The sequence below is a fragment of the Schistocerca nitens genome, chromosome 8 (genome assembly GCF_023898315.1).
Source record: "Schistocerca nitens isolate TAMUIC-IGC-003100 chromosome 8, iqSchNite1.1, whole genome shotgun sequence".
In the NCBI taxonomy this organism is placed as follows: Eukaryota; Metazoa; Arthropoda; class Insecta; order Orthoptera; family Acrididae; genus Schistocerca; species Schistocerca nitens.
The window spans coordinates 65,443,128-65,460,764 of record NC_064621.1 but is presented as its reverse complement, the minus strand read 5'-3'; the positions used below and the strand labels follow the sequence as shown (position 1 = coordinate 65,460,764).

The following is a 17,637-nucleotide window of genomic DNA, read 5'->3' as shown; positions in this document are numbered from 1 at the left end:
AGTCATTTCTTCAGTTTCCCGAGGGTACCACAATACACTTCAGAGTTGATCATTGCAACATGAGGGAGGACATCAAACAGAATAAGCTCATTAGAGCCATAGAAGACCATCGCCATGACTTTACCAGTTGAGGGTGTGGCTTTGAACTTTTTGGTCAGAGGGGATGTGGTCTGGTGCCACTCCATGGATTACCTTACCCATGTTTCATCACCTGTGATGATGTTTGACAAAAAATTTTCAAAATCAGCTGTGTGACGCACAAGCAGTTGTGCACAGATTCTCCTTCGTTGCTCTTGATAGTCTTCTGTTAGAGGTGAGGAACACGGTGCCACATACCTTTTAGTACTCCAACTGGTGGACAAGTATATCAGCATTACCAACAGAGACATGAATTTGAGCAGCGAGGTGTTTGATTGTCAATCCCTTCGAATGAGTGTGTCCACACTTTCCAACATTGCAAGAGTTACAGCTGTGTGCAGGCATACAGCACATGGGAAATTGGACAGGTCTGTGCGACCTTGTTGCGATGACGACAGATGCCTCACCCAATGACTCACCATGCTTATGTTCACTGCCAGATCTCCATAGACATTCTGCAAGTACCTATGAATATCTATGATTCTCGGATTTTTCGCCAAAAGAAACACAGTGACAGATCTGTGCTTGAAATGTGCCTCCATTACAGGTACCATTTTGAAGGCCACGTACAGTGCCAACACCGATCAGAGTTTCAAGAAACTATAGGAGCTGAAGTTGGAACATTCCATGGTGCCCCACAACAAATGCCACCTTTTTTCAACTGAAATTGGCTGAAAAAAATGTGTGTTAAATACCCTTTATGTGTGTGTGTGTGTGTGTGTGTGAGAGAGAGAGAGAGAGAGAGAGAGAGAGAGAGAGAGAGATTGATTGATTTTCTTTCTGAAGTAAGCATAATTTATGTAAAACAATTCAAAGCAAAGACATGGAACTAAAAGTCGAACAGCTTTTCATGATATGTGAGAAAGTACTTTACTAAACAGTCTTCCTTTATTTTAAAATGAAGTTAACTAGGCAAGAAATATGTTGGTATAATAATTCATAGAACCACAACATATGCAAATCATTGTGTCCAGAGTAATATGAACAACTATAATTCTAACCCCACGTGGAACAGGCTTATTTTCCCATTCTTGTTGTTCAATATCCTCTTACAATTCCCTACTTTGCATATGGTGCTGGATGAAACAATATTGTGTATTAATAATATGAAACTTGAGGCCACAGATTAGTCATCCTTCTGCAGGCAGAGAAAACTAAAGAGTTATGTAGTGAATCCAAGCGGAAGTATTACTTTTCCTTCTCTGCATAAGTACTTGGTGAAATGTGGTGATTGCATTTTCTGATGAAATAATACTCCTCAAAATATTTGTAAGCTGCATTATGTTTTAAGCAGTACTGACATTTTTAAAAGTAGTATTGATGTCTCTTTTACTGCTAATTATTTATTGTGTTTAAATTAGTGGTATTTTTGCAAGAATATAGTTGAACAAATAAGGCGTGTGTTTCCTGTCCTTTACTTTTAATTTTATTTTGCTTTCTTACATTGGATGAATTTTGCTTCGTCTCATTATTATCTATAGCACAAGTTGACAGTATTCTACGTTTTATGTGGAAAGTTCTCAGTATGGCTACTGTGTAAAGTTTCATAAGGGTGTTCCATCCATTCCTTCCTTTTCCATTAGCTGCATGATACACAAGAAACATGCCTTCTCGTGAAAGCTTCTGTGTAAGACATAGAATAATTGTACCTGTAGTGGATATAAATTATTTTTTTCTGTGGTTGCTGCAGCTTCCTGGCACATATGCTTCCAGAAATTTTGTCATTAACATTTGTAAAACACATTTGGCACATCACAGTATGTTCTATTGGGCGCAAAAATAAAAGCTACTTTCCTTATAAAAAGTTTCATGCTCACTGAATAAGCTTCAGTTATTTCTGTTTCTTTGCAGTACCTCCACCAAAATTCTATGCACAGCTAAACCCAGTGCAGATAAATTTTGATTTACATAGTTGTGTATGGGCGAATGCATTTGCGCTGAATTTGTATCAGTCATTATTGACTGCAGCTGCTGCTCAAGACAACGTGCCGGACCTTTTTTATGTTGATGTGAAACTAGAAGCTATAAAAATAAAGGTTGGTGAGTGCTTACTTTACATTGGTTCTTAGTAATTTTGTAAAAGCTTTTAGGGTGTGGATTTAGGAGGATTGTTTACTTTACTTTACAACATTACAGTGACATTTTCTTTTATTAATCTGATACAATGATCTTCACTTCATTTCAACTTTTTTTTCATGTGTTTGTAATATGCATGTTTTCTGTTATAATTTTCTTTTATGAATCTAATTTTTGCAGCTGTTTTACCCCCTTCTTCAGAGATGAATAGTGTTATGATTTGCGTGTATGAAATCAAACTATTCCTAGAGAATAGCATTATACTTTATGCTGACTGTAAGCAAGTAGTTGTGTACATATTGTTTTTATGTTGTCTCTGGTTTGTATATAAATACAAGAGCAACTATTTAATTGTGCAAGTACAGATCAGAAATTATTGTGCAGGAAACCATATTATCTTTATTTACAGTACAAAAGTGCTTTCATAATTTTTCCTGCAATGAAATGGAATTAACATTAGTTACACCAGAGTAAAATAGCATGTTCAGACAGAGATTGTTTGTTAGATGAACAACAATGGTCTTTATCTTCCTCCATGAGTGAATTCGTTAAATTGTAGTAAATTGGCATTATCTAATGCAAGTTATAACTAATTTTAACACAGGTACAAGAAAAAGCTGATGTAATTGGAATTTTGTCAGCCCCCTTTTGCATGATGGTCTAGGTGTTAAAAATAGAAGTGCAATCTAGAGTGGTGTTGTGCTGTAGTGACGGAGATGTTTTGGTAAGCTGCTTACGGTGCACTGTTTACATTTCTGAATATGATACTGTGCTATGGGCATGGCTGGTAGAGAATCTTATGAATTAAATAAATCTCTGTACTGAACTAACAGTGTCTCCATGACTGAACAGTCACTACCCTTTAAGTTTCTAACCTGGCTACATAATGCAGATGTGCTGACAGTTTGTATCTCTGTGTTTTCAGTCTTCTTGTCCATGAGATCCAGACTGACAACAGATACATGTGCCCTAGTATCTGTTAAAATCTTGTATTTATTTATCCAAGCTATCAAGCAACATTCCATATTTTTACAGTACTCCAATTCACTGGGAATGCTTCCTGATGGAAGAAACATTCCTGTTGGCATTTCATTGTTTCTTTTTTGTATTGTACTTGCACTGTTTCCTGGTTTCACAAACCCAAGCCTTATCCTCATACTGCTGCCAATTATAACATTGTGGTTGGCAACACTGTGCATTTAAATGTCCCTGCTGACCACAGAATATCTTCCATTCAGTGTGCTTGCACTGTCCACTTCTTGTAGGTGTGTAGCAACACAAAGTGCAGTGGCCAAAGCCTCAGGGTTTGCCGTTTGTACCCATTACAAAAAATTTGGAAGTTATCACTCTGAGAAACACATCCAGCACTCAATTTCCTGCTTTTTTGAGCAACGCACTGTCTGCATCTGGTTTGTGCATCAGCTCACAAGTCTGCTTATTAATCTTGCATATTCTGTTAGAAAATTATTCCAGTGTTCCATTAACTTTCTGCATTAAACTATTAAGTTTCTCCCTAAAAATGGAGCACTGTTCTGTTTTCTATATCTCTGATGCTTTCTGTGTGGAACTATTGAGTTCTTCTATATCTCTGATGCAAACACTCTGCTAACTCACTGAATGTGGATACTTTATGAAGCACTTTGTGGTATTGTTTTGAATTATTTCTTGAAGCATTCAGCAGCCATTCTCTTTATTTCCTGTATGATTGTACAATTTCAGCCCTAGGCCATTTTCAAGTATTTTATGGATGAATTTTTTTTGTAACAGATTATGTCATACACATGTGAGATATTGTAAGAGATACAGGTTTTCACCTCACTCATGATACATAACTTGGCCATCCATGAGTATGTTTCATCTGACCAACTTCTTAACGACGCCATGGCTAATACGTGGTCTATAAACACAGTAATGTCCTCTGTTGTTTCCTCAGAGTAGGGAGTTATTAGATTTGAAGCTGAAAAATCAACAAATGATGAAGAAGCACTTAACAACTGTTTTAGTCTCGCACAAACCTGATTGAAGCCGTTATTTTGTCAGTTAGGATTGCTCTTGTTGTGTTAGCCATTTGTTAAGTGTTTTCTGCTATTCATTATCCTCCAACAATTTAGAAACTTGCTCTGTAAGGATGTCTATCACCTTGTTAGTACTAGCTGCCCGTATTTGTGCCATGTTTCTGCAATTTACCTTTCCCTCTTATACACGAACCACACTACTGTTACTTCTGGCAATAATTCAGTAGCCACAGTTGCAAAAATAAAACAGTTACATTTAATTCCTATGCCTAATTGTTAACTAACAACATTCTGAACAATTGTCTGCTGTGTGACCATATTTTTTACAAGTAGTACATGTTGCTGTTACAGATCTGTTACATAGTGCATAATATCCCGTTAATTTGCAGCTTTTTCAGAGTGTCGGAACAAGATTTTCTTGCCAACTGTTGGAAATCCGCCAGTTCTCTCAAAGTCTTTAAGTCCTAACCTGGATATAACAAAGCTTACGCATTTACTTTTGAGAGCTAATGACAAAGGGTTTTCTGTGACTCAACCTCTGTGACTGATGCTGGTCTTGGTATGCTGGATCATGGGAGGGCATCAAACTCTTACTTATTCTGTGCTGGAGAATTTCTGTACACCAGTTTGTAGTGGCCTCACTCTGCTGGGCTGGAGACCTCTACTAATTTGTCAGGATGCAGACCTAGGACCTGTGTGGCATTATTAGAAGCATTAAAACAATATTGAAAACCATTCCATCTGTTACTGAAGATACAAGTCATTGCTGCTTCTTGTGCGTGGACTGTTAGATGCATAATCCGTAGAAGAATCTGCTGAACTCAGTAGTGAACCCATGGCTGCCAAGGGCAGTGCATCAGCTTGGATTCGAAGTTGGCTCTCTGACGTGGTGGTTTTGCTGCCCGCTGGTGAAGTAGGCACACCCTTTCAGTAGTTCTTGTTTTGGAGATGTTGGTAATGAAGATGTGTGTGTTTTGATTCATACACCATTTTGGGCAGCTCTTTATTGCTCCCAAATCACTGCACATGGCATCCTCATAGGTGAACCACAATGTTGGATTCCTTGTAATCAGGCTGAATGCTGAACCTGGCCTGCCAGTACAGTGGGCCTTCTGCCCCGTATGACACTGGAGTTTAGAGCAGCTCCTGCCCTGAACCAGAGTCATGTTGGTAAACCTTTGGTCTACCCATCAGTGCTGGCTGCTGTGCTGATATCAGTGGATGCAGGACTCAATCAGCTTGCTGATCGTTTCATAGGGCAGCAAGTGCAAAACCAACACTAGAACAATCTCACACACAAGATGTAACATACCATAACCAAAGAATTGAGTGTGAATGACATGAACACCATCAAACCTACTGATGGAGTGCTAAAAGATAGTGGGGGAGGTGTATTTATGTCACCGAGGAGAGACTCTGATCTGTGACGTCATTTGTAATGACCAAATTGATTTAGCTCTTCCCAAGTCATCAGTGGTCTTCAGTTCTGCTACATTTTCATAATGAGTTTTTTAGAGGGCCTTTACTGCTTAGTCAGATTCTCACTTGTCATTGTTGTGTCCTATCTAGTGTCTCTTGTGTAATGTTGGGGGTGTAACGAAGGCAGTTTGGTGTGTACTGTTCTAACCACTTTTGTTGAGTTGCTCACAGTCTCTCTTAAGAGTTGCTAGGTGGCTGTTTTTCCTGGCCCAGAAATGGTGTTGGAATGTTTCACGTACCAGCTTGTGACTGGTGAGACTTCTGCATGATTGTGTAATGCCAGCTGTTAGAATAATTTTTACTCTCGCGTTCTTTTACCAGTTTCGTCATGTAACATTTGTCATGAATTTTACCCTTTTCTATCTGGTTGGTTAACTATCTTAGATATTTACATTTACATTGAACCTTTTGTTCCTATGATTACAAAAAATCTTAACCTAGCTTAACATTATTTTTACATTGTACTCCAAAAATCTCTTGCTTCTTAGAACGAATCCATTCTAAAGGAATTTTGTAAATGGTTGTTCCCTTTGCGTGATTTGTTCGCTTTCTGAGGCAAAAGAATACAGCACAGATGAAAGTTAGATAGAGGAAATAGAGAAGATCCAAAGGAGAACAGCACATTTTGCTATGAGGTCATTTAGTAAGCATGAAAGTTTCATGGAGATGCTCGGTCAGCTCTGGAGATAGATGCTGCTAGAGAGGCATTCTGCGTCACAGTATGGTGACAAGAGTGTACATTCCTAGCATAATCAATAAATATATTGCTTCCTCCTATGTATATTTCAGGGAAAAACCACAAAGATAAAATTAGAGATTAGAGCCCACACAGAGGCTTAGCAGCAGTTGTTCATCCTATGAACCGTACACAGCTGGAACAAGAAAAGGAAGAAGCGACAGTGATCCACAAAATACCTTCAGCCGCATACTATAATGTGGCTTGCAGGATGTAGATGTAGAAGTAGAAATACAGTAATATCCTTTTGTTTGGTGTTTCTAATGGTAGAAGTTAGCTTGCCATGGAAGTGGCCCTTAGTAGTCGTAATCATATTCAATAATTAAAAAATAGACTACTTAGATATAGCAAAACTTAATTTTGTTTAATTTAACTAGCTGCTTCCAGTTTCATATTTATATTACGTGGACCTGGATCTTTGCTTTTCTTTCTATATTTCACATTTTTGTGCACTTCATCAGGTGTTATGATGGAATGCCCTCTTATGTCCAGTCTTCATGCACTGTTTATTGTAAGAAATGAGGCCTGTTCATCCATTTTTCAATGCTTATTGGATTAATCTCAGTGTAAAGCTGTAAGGAAATTAATCTTCATTAGAATAAATCCTACGTTTATTAACAGGGTGATTATAATTGAAGTGAAACTTTCAAACCACTGTAGAAATAACACCACTGGTCAGAATGACGTCAAATTGCAACGGAATAGTATTGGACAAGGGTGACAACATATGGCAGAAGAAAAATAAATAGTTACAAAATGTAGCAGTAGATGGCGCTGCAAGCATCATAATTTAATAGTGGTCAACTACAAGTGACAAATGAATTGTACAACAATGCTTAAGGTGTACGTTTGATGTTAAACAAACTTTTCTACTCACTGTGCATGGGTGTACAGATGTGATACGGTTAGTTATGTAAGCCCATCCACCAAGGCGAGGTTATATCACATTGGATGAGAAAAACGAGTTTTTAATTGTCCTGGGGCAAAAAACTGCCTAAAAAGCATCAATCACATTGGTTTTTAATTTCTCTGAGGCCATAAACCTCATAAAAAGCTTAAGTCACATGGGTTTTTAATTGTCCTGAGGCCAAAAACCACATAAAAAGCAGCAATCACATTGGTTTTTAATTGTCCTGAGGCCAAAAACTGCATAAAAGGCATCAGTCAGAATCAAATTGGATTATTAATTTCCATATGACTGGCGCAAAACATGTCAATATGCTGTCTACCATTTTCTGCAACAAGTTGAAATTAAGAAACAGCATGTTCCACAACTGATCAAAGTGTTTCTGGTGTCATGTTCAGAATATGTTGTGCAATGCATGCCTTTAGTGCTGCTAAGTTTGCAATCGGAACACTGAACGCAACATCTTTCAGATAGCCCCACAGCCAGAAGTCACACACATTAAGATCAGGTGATTGGGACAACCAGGCTGTAGGACAATGGTGGCTGATAATTTTAGCATTTCCACAATGGTGCTTCAGTAGCTGCTTAACTGGATTTGCAATGTGCGGAGGTGTGCCATCTTGCATAAAAATGATCCCATCCATGCTGTTGGAGAGCTGGAATGACGTGGTTGCACAAAAGACATTCATAGTGCTTACCAGTGACAGTACAGGTAACATGAACCAGAAGCATCTGTCTCTTTAAAAAAATATGGCCCTATGATAAATGATGCCAAAAACTCGCACCACGTAGTGACCTCTTCAGGGTGAAGTGGTGCTGGTTGATTTGCGTGTGGATTTTCCGTTGCCCATATTTGACAATTCTGTTATATGCTCTTAGATGGAAGTGGGCTTCGTCTGTACACAAAATCTGCCATGGCCAATCACTGTCCACTTCCATTTCAGCAAGAAATCCTAAAGCAAAGGTCTTTGTTGCTGGCAGGTCAACAGGAAGCGACTCATGCACATGGTTAATTTTGAATGGATAGCAAAGAAGGATGTTTCATAGCATTTTACACACCAAGCTCCTGGGTATGTCCAATGTTCGCACTATTCTCCATGCAAAATTGTTGAGGCTTTCGTGGCCACTTGTTGACAAACTGCCTATTGGCTTCTGTCTCGGGTTCTTCGGCCGACGTTCATCTAATGATTTTTCTGACGTTTCGCCAGCACGAGTGGCTGGCATTGTCAATGCACTACACGTTTGCACACCACCACTCGTCTCCTCCTGCATTGCTGTGGCCACTGCTTCCACTGACGACGTGTCAATTTGTTTCCTCCCTCTACCAGTTTGCACATCAAAAGAACCCATCATTTTGAATTTCTGAATGATTTCGTCCAGAACCATGGAAGTCATTGGACCAATGCCTTTTTTCAAACCCTTCAGTGTTTGGAACTTCTGCAGAGCAATGTGTGTACAGTCATCATTCTTGTAATACACTTTAAAAGCAGAGCACAATCCTGCATTGAGACAGTCATGCCGAATGATGGACGCAAAAGGAGGAAAAGCCATGTACCCGGTGCGTTTGTACCAACTGCAATGGGTCGTGCGCAGAACAGGTGTTTTCATTTACATATTCTGACACATACAGCACTATCTGTTGATCAGTTTTCATGCCGCCCCCCCCCCCCCTTCTGCCATACGTTTTCCTCCTTCTCCAATAATATTCCATTACAGTTTGATGTCTTTCTGACCAGTGGTTTTATTTCTACAGCGTTTTGAAAGTTTAACTTTAATTATAATCACCCTGTATATCTTGTGTTCTTCTTGTCTTGAGGATCTTCTACATTTTGCATTGTAATTTCTGACATTTTTATCTGTCTCCTCCATCTTTCTGCCATGCCTCTTTCTAGGCTTTATTGTTTATTGTTCATATCCTCAAAGAATGCAATGTGAATGTTATTTGCTCTGTAATCCTGGAAAGTTGTCAGTGTTCCAGCTGGAATGAGCTGACAGAGAAAACACACTGAATCGTATATTGAGGGACTCGTATTAAAACCAACAAAAGATTGAGGTCTAGTCTGAGATCTGGATCACATGGGTTTGATAAAAACTTTTACATCGAACTGCAGCTGAGTACTTTTGATAATTAGTTTCCTTCATCAATAAAATTGTAATATCAAGTGAAAAGTAGGAATCACTTTTTTCCATGTTGCAACTTGTTGCACTGTAGTGAAGCCATGGTGAAAGTTATTTTAATATAGTTTATACAGTAACCTAGAAACTGGAAGTCTCTCATCAGGGTGCTATGTACATTAGTATTATATGAGAGAAATTGAGACTAAAACTATTTTATGACTGTACTAAGGCTGTTGTTATTATTTTAAAACTGACTGACAGAGTTACATGTGCTCAGGTTCTTGTGGACACTGGAGGTGTCGAGTACCGTAATCAGCGAGACCGGCCACGTCTTCTGCAGATTCAGGTGGAACGTGCATCAGTTACAAATATACGCAGTATGGAACATAGCTCACGAGCAGATCTGGCTAAATGTGTGGATGTTCTTCAGTCTGCACCATTGTTCTATGGGGCCAGTTTTCCTGCTATCCCTTCTGACAAACATGTTGTAACAGAAAAGTTCTTGAAGCATTTGGCAGGTAAGTTTCGCACATATCCAGTGAGCAGCAAGAAACTGCATAAAGTAAATACAGTGTAAGTGTGGATACATGTGACTGGTCAGTCAGGCTTCTTTTCAATAAGTAATGATCAACCATCAGTTCCCATCCTGAATTTCCGTTGCTGTATTGGTGCAGATGAAATAGATGTGTTTATTTGTTTCTACTCTCTAAGTATCTCGAAATGTGTGCTGCTAGATATTTGGTGGTTAAGATTCATTTCATTAGTTGGCAGTGCTGTAATCTATCAGTGTTGGTTTACAAAGAAACTATTACATTTCAATATTATGAGAAGGAAAGGTGCTACTCACCATAGAGTGGAGATACTGAGTCACAGATTGGCACAACAAGATTTTCACATGTAAAGCTTTAGGCCAATGGCCTTTGTCAACAATAGACACACACATGCACACAGACACTCAGGCAAATGCAACTCACACACATGACTGCAGTCTCAGGCAACTGAAACCACACTTGCCTGAGACTGAAGTTGTGTGTGTGAGTAGCAGTTGCGCGCGCGCGCACGTGTGTGTGTGTGTGTGTGTGTGTGTGTGTGTGTGTGTGTGTGTGTGTGTGTTTTGACAAAGGCCATGGGCTGAAAGCTTTAAGTGTGAAAATCTTGTTGTTGTGCCTATCTGCGATTCAGCATCTCTGCTATATGGTGATTTAGCAACTTTCCTTCCCATAATATTGTTACATTCCATCCTGGATTTTCCATTGTTCGACTACTACATTTCATTATGTTGAGGATCAACACTTAGAAGCAATACCTGCAGGAAATGAATGTCCAGTTTCCACTCAGTTTGCAATAATTTTCTAAAAATATTATCTCCTTGTAGACAACTGCATCATTTTCATTTTCCTCTTTCAGGGATCACTTATATTTTTAAGGATTTCAGTATCTTTATTAGGCAACTCGATAATTTTATTTTTAGAGTTTGTAATATTCCTAACTTCTACACATTGATCTTGCATACACTACTTCAACAAATAGGATAGTCATTCCTAAATTTGGAATTGAGTTTTACCAGTCTCCTATGAAACCAAATACCGCATTGGTCATAAAGCATCCCTTCTCAACTTTCCTCCCACAACAGTACAATATCACAGATATGTCAGTGCCACCTTTATTTCAAATGGTTTGAGTCAGTAAGTATTTTGAGAGCAGCTATATCTAATGTGAAACATAACCCGTGACAGGACATACTTAGAAGATAAACAGCACTGAACAAAAAAATATGAGGGTATCAAACATTCTAGAGGGTTGTCAGTAACAACAATAAAAGACAATGATTTCTAGACAGTACTCAACATTTATTTCCACAGTAATATTTATACAAATATGTGAAATAATCTGACATCATAAACTGGGACATGGTTTAATTTATCAGAGAGTATATCAGACAACTCGCCAGAAAAGAACCTGCCCAAGTCCAGATCCAGGCATGAGTCCAGTAGCAGCAGATACAGACAAAGTCCAAATAGCACATTGAATGCTGCACAAACAATCTCACAATTCGTTATAAAAGGCACACTGAGATCTCTTCAAAATTCTGGCATATATAAACACTGAAGTGGCCTTAAGTGGCTAATGACAGTCTGTAGCCAACCTGTCATTAGTCCCGGGAACCAGCTTGTGTAATACACTGCCACGGACCATGCACCTTACACTAGGCAACTCACAGTACCCCCATTAGACATTATATCATTTATGCAGATCACTTATGTACTTTACATATCTATATCTAGCAAGGTTGCTTGATTCTTATCCCCGGAAACTAGCCCAAAGAATCAAAAGTGCCCTGTTCAGTGGAGGAAGAATTCCCGGCATGTGACATTGCAGTTCTGGAGTTGATGTGATGTAGGTATGTTTCTGGTAGAAACTGGTTGGCTGTGTTCCACATCAAGGCAACACTTGAAGGGGGAAGGAAGTGATGATAATGGCGATGCTGGCTGGTCCACTTCCATTGGTATGAACTTCGTCGATTAGCAGGACTTTCAGAGAGACAATTGAAAATGGGTGTGTCACAGGTGACCCTGAAAAATGTAATGAATTGTGCTAAATTTCCACATCTAGCCTGAAGCGAACCCAAATGTACATACCCACAATGAGGTGCCAACTTGTAGCGGTATCCTCGTCACACTCTGTTACTGTCGGAACAGACCAGAGAGTGTCTGATGAGGTTGGCCGTGAAGCAGCGCAGCTGGACTTTGGCCATGGATGCATGTTACTCTGTATGTTATTAGTAAACTATTTACTGTTCTTTCAGAAATGCCAAAGCAAAATTCTGTAAACATTCAGTTTTTAAAGTATGCATAAATGTCTTCATAGTGCAATTGGATGTGAGGTGAAAGGCAAGTTACTTTGATGTCTGATGCCATTGTCTGTACAGAAGTGCTTAGAGGTAGCTCCTGTAAGACACTGGGAAATGGGAGTGTGTCTTGGGAAATGGGAGTGTGTCTGTAACAGTATCAGGTCAAGCGAAACTGGCATAGATATGATCTGGCATGGATATGATCCCACATTTGTGCGGGCTCTGGCCATGAGAGAAAAATGTTTGTGGAGCTGCTGGTTGATATATTCTACATGCCTGACAATTCTGTATAAGTTGTCTAATGTTTTCATCCATTTTTGGGCAATAAACTTACATCCTAGCAAGATTTTTCAACCTTGTAGTTCTGTAATGTAATTGATGAAGTAAGTTTAAAAAGTTATTTTGCAAGGAAGGTGAAATTACAGCCCTGTGCGTTCTCCGTTTTCAGATGGTATAAGAAGGATGTCTATGAAAGCTTGTAACTTATATTGTCTTACAAAATATTGATGAAGAGAGGGATTTTTGTTGTCAATAACTGGGTTGACCATGCATGTGTAAAATGTAGTGCTTTGCTCAGATTAGGGTCATGCCTTGTGTCTGTTGATGTGTCCCAAGCCTTGATGTAAAATTATTGAAAGATTTGGACAATTTGACAGACTATTTACAGTCATACACTTTCTTGGCTATGAACACCAGTCCACTATATCAACAGTAATGATCAGTGTTTGAAAATATAATATAGGCAGATAAAAAATCTGCTCAACAAGTAGTGGCAGAAGAAAACACATATAAAAGATGTGGGAATATGCAAGCTTTCAGAGCCTGTGGTGCCTCCTCACAACAGAACGTTTGAAAGGAAAGCAAGAGGGATAAAGGAAAAGGGCTATTGAGTTTTAGGAAGTGGGATGGAAAAAGCCTCTCAGAATCCAGACAGAGTAGACTTAATGGATGGGATGAGAAGGAATGGCTGACAATTGGTTCATGCACTGGACAAGATTTGAAAATTTGAGAATCTACAGCTGGAAGATGGTGTATAAGCAAGTCAAGGATCACTGAAAAAACATTGTGAAAGAGTCAATAAGAGTAAAGCCAACTGCATTATACATTGTAGACAGATGACAGATATTGGGGCAAGGGGGGGGGGGGGGAGGAGGAGGAGGAGGGGGAGGAGGAGGAGGAGTCAGTTCAGGAAATAAAAGGGAATTGAAGAAAAGAAGTAATTAACTGAACAGAAATGCTGAGATCACAGGAATTAATGTGAATTTAGGTCAGGTGAGTGGTAAGAACTGAAGACATGTAAGCCAGTTCTCGGTTCTGAAAGTCTGAAAACTGGTGGCAGAAGAGAGAATCCAGGTGACACGTTTCGTGAAACAGATGTCAAGGTCACAACTGTCATGTTGTAGGGCGGGCTCTACAATGGACGTTTTGCCACTGTACACTCCCTGTACCCATTTATCCTAACTGAGACTTGATGATAGTCATACAAATGTAGCAGGTCTAAGAGTGCTTTTGTAACAGCTCATACACAACATACTATATGTTTTACCAGTTACAGGGATGATGAAGTTGCTGATAGGAGGATGTGTCGAGTGAGCCTTACAGTGGGGACAGTCACAGACCACAAGGTGAGGAAATGGTTGCACACAGAGCATTGGATCTGACCTGGATACTGCAAAGATATATGTGTGTGTGTGGGGGGGGGGGGGGGGGGGGGAGAGATGAGAACTTATTATAGGTGGTTGGGCAGTATATCAGGCAGAATGGACCTCATTTTCTGGGCATGATTTAGGAAATCACAGCCCTGTCAAAGTAGCTGATTAATACATTCAAGACCAGAATAGTACTGTATGACAAGAAGTGCACTCCTAAGTTTTTTTTTTTTTTTTTGTGGTGGTGGTGGGGGGGGGGGGGGCTCAGCAGTACTAGTACTACCAACAGTTTATAGATTGAATGTAAACAGAAATTTATAGTTGATGCTTGGTAAGGATAACGTCAGCATCAAGGAAAGTGGTATGAGATCTGGAACAATCTGGTTGGGAGAATGTATTTAGAGATTGCAAAAATTTCAACAGATCAGCTTCACCATGCTTCCATATGCAAAGATGTCATCAATGTTCCTAAACCAAATTAAGAACTTAAGGTTTATGGATCCCAGGGAAGTCCCCTCCAAGAGACCAATGGAAAGGTTGACTTAGGAAGGAGCCATCCTGTTATCCATGGCCTTACCCCTGATATGTTTATATATCTGCCCCTGCTTTGCTTTAGATACATTGATGACATCTTTGCCATATGAACACATGACAAGGCTGAGCCATTGAAATTTTTGGAATCTCCAAATAGATTCTGCTGATTATATTTCACATGGTGTATGTCAATTTCCTTGATGTTGACCTCATATTCACTGAGGACAAACTACACACTTTTGCTCACATTAAACCTACAAACAAATAACAGTACTGACACTTTGACATTTTCTATCCTTTCATGTCAAAACTTCCCCCTCCTACAGCCTTGGCAATTAAGGAAAACATATTTGTTCAGATGTAGAATCTTTGCAGGATTACACCATCATTCCCACTTCAGCCTTCACTGTATGTAATTATTCCACTAATCTACTTCAAAAGCAGATTTCCTGGGTCATCACATGCAGTCCTGCTGCTGCCAATCCCTCCAAAAAGCTACTTAGGAGTTCAAACCTCTTGTCACTTATTCCTATCCTGGTCTTGACTGTATTAATCAGCTATTTCGACAGGGCTGTGACTTCCTAAAATCATGCCTAGAAAATGAGATCTTTTCTGCCTGATATATTGCCCATTCCTCCTAGAACAACTTTCCATCTCCCCTCACCCCCTAATCTCTGCAATATCTTTGTCAGACCCTACACATGTTGTGCACCTGTTTCTCTACCATAGGGTTCCCGACCTATCAAAGGGAAATGTCACATGTTGTATATCAGTTGTAATGCATACACTGTTAGCCTTCTACATTGCTTTTACTACCACCAAGTTATCAGTTAGGCTGAATGGGCATAGGGAGTGTATACTGGCAACACACAATGTTCTATTGCATAGCATACCGTACAACATGAGCAATGACCTTGGTGCCTTTTCGACCACACATGCCATCTGAATTGTCCGACTTGACATCAGTTTCTCAAAACTTCAAAAGTGAAATTGTCTGTACATATGCTTGGTTCTCACCACTTAGCTGGTCTAAATTTACATTAATTTCTGTGATCTCATCATTTCTTTTCAGTAACTATTCCAAGCACTATCTTCCACCTTTAAGTTCTCAAGTTTTGAAATCTCATCGGTTGCAGCCACCAGCACTTAGTGTTTCCTTCTCATCCATCCAGTAAGTCCCTCCTAACACTGTGTTTTGTGCAGCTTTTCGGTAAGTCTTCTCATTTCCTAAATCTCACTAGTCCTTTACCTTCATCCCTCTTCCATTCCCTTCAACCCTTCTGCCAGAGGAAGGAACCATTTGGTCCCAAAATCTTGCTTATTCCCCACATCTTTCACATGACACAACTTGGGTAGTATATTTTGGATCTATCTATATTATATATTCGAACTCTAGACCAAGTTCCAGGAGGCCATGTAGATGATGTATCTCGGTTTGAATGTAGCTGCAGTTGGTGATAATAATGGAATATTGAAAAAACTGACAGATGTAAATCTTAGTGCTGGAGCCATGTTCAGTGCTGTTGGGCAGTTAGGGTTTCAGGCCATAAAGGGAAACTAAAAAATTATGATCAGTAATTAGCTGAAATTTGTTGCTGTATAAAAACATCTTACATTCCGATACATGAAAAGTGGTTGCTATGGCTTACTTTGTGATGTAGGTATATTTTTCTGGTGTTGTTGATAATGCTATTGGTGCAAATTCCAAAGGCCTTTGGAAACACATGGAAATTTTTATCATAAGACTGCACTTCTTGCATGTGCAGAGGCACTGCTTGCTAAAAGGAAGGGCAGTGCTGATTGGTATCAAGGTGCTGATTTTAGCTCGGTTTTTAATTACAGGCTTTACACTATTGAAAGTTTGTGCCTCTCATGTATGAGATTTTGGTCGGAGTGTGGAATGTGAACTCCCTTAATTGGTCAGGTAGGTTAGAAAATTTAAAAAGGAAAATGGATGTAGTAGGAATTAATGAAGTTCGGTGGCAGGAGGACCAAGATTTCTGGTCAAGTGAATACAGGGTTATAAATACAAAATCAAATAGGGGTAATGCAGGAGTAGGTTTAATAATGAATAAAAAATAGGAGCACGGGTAAGCTACTATGAACAGCATAGTTAAAGCATTATTGTGGCCAGGATAGACATGAGGCCCACGCCTACCACAGTAGTACAAGTTTATATGCCAACTAGCTCTGCAGATAACAAAGAGATTGAAGAAATGTATGATGAGATAAAAAAAAAAAATTATTCAGATAGTGAAGGGATACAAAAATTTAAAAGTTATGGGAGGCTGGAATTTGATGGTAGGAAAAGGAAGAGAAGGAAAAGTAGGTGGTGAATATGCAATAGGTGTAAGGAATGAAAGAGGAAGCCACCTGGTAGAATTTTGCACAGATCATAACTGTAGCTAACATTTGCTTCAAGAATCCTGAAAGAAGGCTGTATATGTAGAAGAGGCCTGGAGACACTGGAAGGTTTCAGATAGATTATATAATGGTAAGACAGAGATTTAGGAACCGGGTAGATGTGACTCTGACCACAATATATTGGTTATGAAGTGTTGATTAAAACTCAAGAAACTGCAAAAAGGTGGGAATTTAAGGAGATGGGACCTGGATAAACTGACAGAACCAGAGGTTGTAGAGAGTTTCAGGGAGAGCATTAGGGAGCGATCGACAGGAATGGGGGAAAGAAATACAGTAGAAGAAGAATGGGTAGCTTTGAGAGATGAAATAGTAAAGGCAGCAGTGGATCAAGTTGGTAAAAAGACGAGGGTTAGTAGAAATCCTTGGGTAGCAGAAGAGATATTGAAATGAATTGATGAAATGAGAAAATATAAAAATGCAGTAAATGAAGCAGGCAAAAAGGAATACAAACACCTCAAAAATGAGATCGACAGGAAGTGCATAATTGCTAAGCAGGGATGGCTACAGGACAAATGTAAGGCTGTAGATTCCTATATCACTAGGGTTGTAGGGGTAAGATAGATACTGCTTACAGGAAAATTAAAGAGGCCTTTGGAGAAAAGAGAACCAACCACTTGTATTAATATCAAGAGCTGGAATGGAGAACTAGTTCTAAGCAAAGTGGGGAAAGCAGAAAGGTGGAAGGAGTGTATAGAGGGTCTATACAAGTG

At 39.3% G+C, this 17,637-nt stretch overlaps 1 protein-coding gene across 3 annotated transcripts in view; it reads left to right on the top strand.

Annotated features, from left to right (window-relative positions):
- The window catches only part of LOC126198474 (UHRF1-binding protein 1-like), a 458,855-nt gene that overhangs the window by 193,893 nt on the left and 247,325 nt on the right, over nucleotides 1–17,637 (top strand). For all 3 annotated transcript variants that reach the window (XM_049934830.1, XM_049934829.1, XM_049934832.1), the window contains exons 9-10: nucleotides 1,990–2,174; nucleotides 9,747–9,987. In XM_049934830.1, the coding sequence (XP_049790787.1) occupies nucleotides 1,990–2,174; nucleotides 9,747–9,987 (426 nt within the window). The remainder of the gene's footprint in view (nucleotides 1–1,989; nucleotides 2,175–9,746; nucleotides 9,988–17,637) is intronic.